The 6,000-nt window shown below is 51.2% G+C and overlaps 1 protein-coding gene across 2 annotated transcripts in view; it reads right to left on the reverse strand.

Moving 5' to 3' along the window:
- Positions 1-5,563, reverse strand: part of RCOR1 (REST corepressor 1) — a 118,260-nt gene extending 112,697 nt beyond the window's left edge. Inside the window, exons 1-2 of one of the 2 annotated variants that reach the window (XM_037031161.1) lie at positions 5,021-5,563; positions 4,873-4,932 (exon numbers count right to left, since the gene is read on the reverse strand). In XM_037031161.1, coding sequence (XP_036887056.1) covers positions 4,873-4,932; positions 5,021-5,330 — 370 coding nt within the window. In that variant the 5' untranslated portion in view covers positions 5,331-5,563. The remainder of the gene's footprint in view (positions 1-4,872; positions 4,933-5,020) is intronic. The other variant, XM_037031160.1, reaches the window with a different exon arrangement.
- Positions 5,564-6,000: the final 437 nt, after the last annotated feature.

A 6,000-nucleotide genomic window follows, 5' to 3' on the forward strand; every position in this document is an offset into this window, starting at 1 on the left:
CTAAACTGCCCCGCAGAACTTTATAATGCCAAAGAAAATGAATAAGGGTAAGCCTAAATTTAAATTTCTTCAGTACAAATGACCTCTAACAATGCCTTTAAAACAACTCTGCTACAGTCAGCCTCCACCAGCTAACCTTTTAATCGCAGCATCACCCTTGGAATGGAACCGTTGTGATAGAACATGGTCAAAAGTACTAACTCGCAAAGACATGTCTAAGCAAAAAACTCCCTAGCTAGGAACCTGCTCAATGTGCCTGGCCCACGCACAGATGGATTCAAGTTTTCTTTTGTACATCCAGAACCTTGATCTGAACAGGTTTACCTATTCTCTTTGGAAACTCAGTGTTCTTTTCTACTACATAAATGTTTCTGAACTAGTTCTCTCTCTCCCGGGAATTCACCAAAATTGCAGCAGGTACATGCAACTTAGAAGCAATCACCTTCAACTATCTCAGTGTACGATCTGCATTCAAATCAACGGCTTCATTATCACCCAGTCTTGCCTACAGCCTGGCAGGCAGTGTGGGGACCACTACTTGGCAACTGAAGTCACAGGCATGACTAGGACGGCAGAACAGGTTTCTGTAGCACTCACTGCGTGCTGAGCACTGTGCCAGGCATTTTAGGGGTATTAGCTCCGTTAGCCCCTTCTCTTGAGGAAGTTCCACAATCTGTTTTACAGACAAAGGCAAAAATGAAGTCGCTTGCCCAGGTCAGCAAACAGTCGGCAAGAGGCCCTGGCAGGCTCTGACCTTGGGTTTCGTAGTTCTCACGGCCCAGCTCCGGGAGTCTAGTACACACTGCTTCTGAAATAAGATAAGACGACTACAGCTGACATCACAGACAGCAAGCGGCAAAAGGACCCTGATTCACGACTGAGGAACGGAGGCTCCTGGAGATAAAACGACCAGCTCTACCTTCTTAGTCACGGAGGAGGGCGAGCAGCCTCTGACAACCTGCCCGACGGGTCTCCCTACCACACTCCTTTCCCCGACCCCTCACTTCACAGGAACAGTGCCTCCGGTGTGTTTCAATCACAAACCATTCACCAAAACTTGAATTTTAGGATATCTATAAAACTGATTTTTACAATGAAACAAAAGCACAGAAAACAATGTGTTCAAAGGGATACATAGAACCACCAGTAAAAAATAAATTAAAAGCAGATCAAGATGCCCTGTTCAGTACAATTATTCCACATTAAAATGTAACACTCTTTTAATGCCAGTCAACTCTGAAGTGGTATTTGAGCCAATGACACCACAATTTTCAAATCTGATTAAACCTATTGGAATCAGAGCCCTGGCTGGTGTAGCTCAGTGGATTGAGCACGGGCCTGTGAACCAGAGGATCGCGGTTCAATTCCCAGTCAGGGCACATGCCTGGGTTGCAGGCCGGTTCCCTGCAGGCCAACTCCCAGCAGGGGATGCACGAAAGGCAACCATACATTGATGTTTCTCTCCCTCTCTCCTTCCCGTCTAAAGATAAATAAATAAATAAAATCTTAAAAAAAAAAAAACTATTGGAATCAATGTTTCAAATGTGGGTTACATGTTTAAAGGCCCCTTACCACAAAAATATTTACCACTAACATTTCCCCTTCTGTAAGAGTCTTAATTTTACTATCAGTGAACTGCAATACTGAAAACCAACTCAGGACAGAACAGAACGTGACAGTAACACATGCTTCAGAAAACAAAGAACTTGAGTCAACCCCCAAATGCTGTCCCTGTGCTCCTCCAGCTAGAAGACAACAGAGAAAAAGACCAAATGATCAAAGGACTATATGGGCTACACAGCTTCTTCCTTTGCATCTTATTGGGAACACTCCCATTTTTTTACAGAAAACACTACTCATTTCAAAACAAACCACCCTTCGCAGCTGCAGAAAATAACCAACCAGAGGAGGACAGAATGAGGATGCCCCCCCTTCTCCGTTCTGTGACTACTACGTTCTAGGGGACACCAATGACAGCTCAGCACATGCTGCGGCCCTGAGACAGGAGGGAAGGTGGACATCACGCAAGAGCAGATGCAGAACTACACGCCGGTCTTTGTTTTTTTCAGTCCAACTGACAGAACTTTTTCTATCGTTGTAAACATAGATGGTGTTTTAATTACTAAGTTACATCATAGTCCACTGATGGGTTGTGAGGAATGACAGACAGCAGGGAATCTTCCTTGGGCTACTGGGGAATATCAGGTGGTGCAGGTTTCAACCATTTGCTTTTAAAGCTAAATAGGGTCAAGTTGGGACACTGTGAATAAATAAAATCTGACTTAAAAATTACAATCAACTTCTCCTCTCACACATCTTTACCACAGGGGCAAAAATGCTTTCTGATGAGCTTCACACTCACCTACCTGTTCAAACTCCAATAGAGAGAAAGAAAGAGAGAGAGGTGCATTCAAAGCTCAAGCAGGAAGAAAGAAAAATAAAACCCAAAACCCAGGCAGGGAGAAAGAAAAAGCAGTTAACAAGTAAAACTTAATCCATACTATTTCTAACTTATATTCAGGGAAAGAATCTGTCTTAAGTCAAAGACTTAAACAAAATTTATTTTGTTCCATGAAAAGAACATGGTGACCATTTCTACTCCAAAAATGGAAGTTGTCTCTTCCCTTAGATTTTAAGGTATATGAGAACACACCTAAAAAAAATCATTAGGAGACAAGTCCCACAATTCCCAGCAATACCTAGGAATGTGTCCCACTGATGAGACCAGCAAAACAGGGTCTGAAATTATCTCATAGTAGTTAGATGCCCTTCTAGGTTCAAACAAACACAACACAGGAAGTCTGGAAATGTTAACACCAAGACCCAATCAACTGGCAGTAAAACTATGCGGCAGAACATTAACAATGTTTTACTTTTTGAATGGCAGGTCTCTGGCAAACTTACACTTGTACCAATCCCATAAAAAATGCAAGAACAGCTCAAAATATGATCCTATTGCATCTGCTGTTTCAAAGAAGAGAACAACTCTAGGCCCTGGCTGGGTAATTTAGTTGGTTACAGGGTCATCCCCATCTGTCAAGGTTGTGGGTTTGATCCCTGGAAACATACATTAATCAACCAATGAGATATAAAGAAGTGGAACAAAAAAATCAATGAATTGATGCTTTTCTTTCTCTGTCAAAAATCAATAAATAATTAAATTTTAAAAAAGAAGAGAACAACTCTAAAGTTAGGTTCATCACTAATGACGCAGCACTAGACATCAATACTTAGAAGATAGTTATGTCAGAAATTAATTCCTATGGTTGCCATCAAATATGCTCTTTTCCTTAGTCACATCCAACATATTTGAAGAAAGCTTGCAAAATTAATACATATGAGCAAAATATACCAAAAATCGACCAACTTACTAAAACTAAACATTTGTGCAAGCTGATTTTTAACACTATGGGGGGATGTAACTTGGTGACAAGCTTTGCTTTATGTTCTGTATATTAAACAAAGATGGACTTGACCTACAAAATGAAGATAGGGTCAACTGTAACCAAAAAACAGCATGCTTCCCCTGGTGGCCAACCAAGGAATGGAGGAGGCACGCACAGAGGAGCAACGCCTGGTCGCCTGGTCGCCTGGCCCCGTCCTGTCACTCCGGGAAATGAGAAGTGACTGCCAAAAAAGGAAGATGCGGGCAAGGGGAAACTATCAAAAATACTAACAGGAGTTTAAACGGAATACAAACCTCGCTGTCAGGCTCCCTAAATCTAAGAGACCTGAATCCATGGACCCAAACTGAGACGGCACACACGGGAAAGGTCATTTTTTCCAGGGAGCCCAAGAGCTCCCTCGGGGATCCCTGAGTGTTTTCACCTCAAAGATCACCCGGAGTTCAGTACCTTAGTAACAGCTGAAGAGCAATCGCCTCGCTGAACGACTAGATCCGTGCAGTTTTATGCAGTTTTGTTTCCAAAGAAAAGCATTTATGCATCTATTTCTCAAAGAAACTAGCAGGATAACCTACAGAGAGGACCTCGGGCTCGAAAGCCCTCCAACCGGGAAGTCTGTTAACTCCAGTTCTACATGATTCTCTTTTGAATTTCACTTCTGAAAAAATAAAATAACACCGTGCCCTCTGAAACATTTTCTATACCAACAACCTTTGAGGACAGCCTCACACGGAGACAGGCTGGAATCTCCTGCATTAGAACCTGGCGAATTCCTTTGTCTGATTGGGTTGTTCTGGTACCACTTTACATCTGCTTCTCCGCAGAGCAGCAGAGAGGGAAGTGCGGGCTCCGGAATGGGTGCAGGGAGGGCTTGGGGTGCAGGTCCCCGTGAGGCTCAAGCTTCGGCAGGTTCTATTCTTCCATTACCCCTTCCTTCCAAAGCGGGGCGGGGGAGGGGGGGCTGCACTAACATTTGCAGCCTGGTCCGAGAGCTGCCGCAGGCGGCTCCCCCAGAAGAGGATCTGGGAGGTCGGGGCACCTCCCGCCCTCGGGCAGCGTCCGGAGTGGGGGCGCTCGGAGCCCCCGGGCCCGAGGAGAGGCCCTGGGCAGCACTCGCTAGTGGAGCACGGGGTCCGAGGCCGCCCCGGGTCCGGGCTCGCGGGATGCTAACTCTCCGGCGCGGCCACCCTCCCCCTAACCTGGGTGCAGCTGGTCCGGACTCGGCACTGCAGGGGCCCCAGGCCAAGGTGGCCGCCCGGGGCCGCCTCGGGTCCCGGGGGCGCGGGGGGGCGGCAAGCCCTCCCGGCAGGCAGAGGCGCCGGCACCCCACGCCGAGTGTGCTTCCCTCCCGGTTGCGCCTGCTGTTCCCCCCGCGGACGGCAGGGCGAACACACAAAAAGAAAGTTGTCCAAGGGTTCCCGCCCCTTCGGGCCTCAGCCGGGCGGGCGGCCGGCGGGGCACTACTCACCGGGGTCGAAGTCGGGCACCGCCGCCTGGTACTGGGGTCCCACCCGCATGCCGCCGCCACCTGCGGGGAAGCAGAGCACCGCGGTCAACGAGCGCGAGCGCGGGCGCGGCACGGGCGGCACGGGCGGCGCGGGGCGGCTGCCACCTACCGTGCTCCTCATCGCTGGACGAGCCGGAGCTGCCTTCCTCCCAGGAGTTGCTGCTGCTGTTGCCATTGGGCGCCGCCGCCGCCAAACTTTTATTCTGCCCATTACTGGGGGCGGCGGCGGCGGCGGCCGAGGCGGCCGAGGCGGCGGAGGAGGAGGCGGCGACCGAGGCAGCGGCCGAGGCGGCTGAGGCGGCCGAGGCGGCGGCGGCCGAGGCGGCGGCAGCGGCCGAAGCGGCGGACGAGGCGGCCGCGCTGGCCGCGTTGTTCCTTCCTCTGCGCTTCCCTGACACCTCGGGGCCCTTCTCCACCATGGCCGGAATCGGCGGGGGCCGGGGCCGAGCGAAAGTGACGGGGACCCCTGGCTCCTGAGGAGGGGGCCCCGGGACAGGGGGAGGGGTTTGCGGGTTGGCGCGGGGGCCTGGCGGGCGCGGCGGGCGCGGCGGGCGCGAGCTGGAGCTGGGGGCGGCCCTGGCGGTCGGAGCGTGGGGCTGCGTTAAGCCCCCAGCGCCGAACAGAGAGCAACTTTCGCTCTCATCGCCGGCCTCACTTCACTGGCACCAACTACACGGGGAACAGCGGGCGGGAGGGAGGGGAGGGGCCTGGGAAGCCGCGCGCAGCCCAACCCTTGAGTAGCCCCGCCCTCACACGACTCCATTGGCTCTTATGGGATTTTGACGGGGAGCGGCAGCCGGGTTGGCTCGAATCACCTGTCTATCCGAGGGACGGGGCGGGACAGAGGAGAGGGGGCTCGGGCTTCCGTTGGTCAGGTTCGGTTGACGCGTATCGCCCGCTGTACGTGGTTTGAGCTTTGCAATCTTTACGCCCCATGATCCATCTCTCTAGGCAATAGCGAGGAGTTAGCTGCCTTCCCCGCCCCCTCCCTCTGCCTCGGCTCCCACACCCTCACCTGTGCGCAACCTCCGCAGCTTGGCCCCCCCCCATTCCTCCAAGGGCCCCACCGAGGGTCCCATCGGCTTCAAA

Source organism: Sturnira hondurensis, unplaced genomic scaffold (genome assembly GCF_014824575.4).
Source record: "Sturnira hondurensis isolate 20B ecotype Veracruz unplaced genomic scaffold, ASM1482457v3 Scaffold0021143, whole genome shotgun sequence".
Taxonomy (NCBI): Eukaryota; Metazoa; Chordata; class Mammalia; order Chiroptera; family Phyllostomidae; genus Sturnira; species Sturnira hondurensis.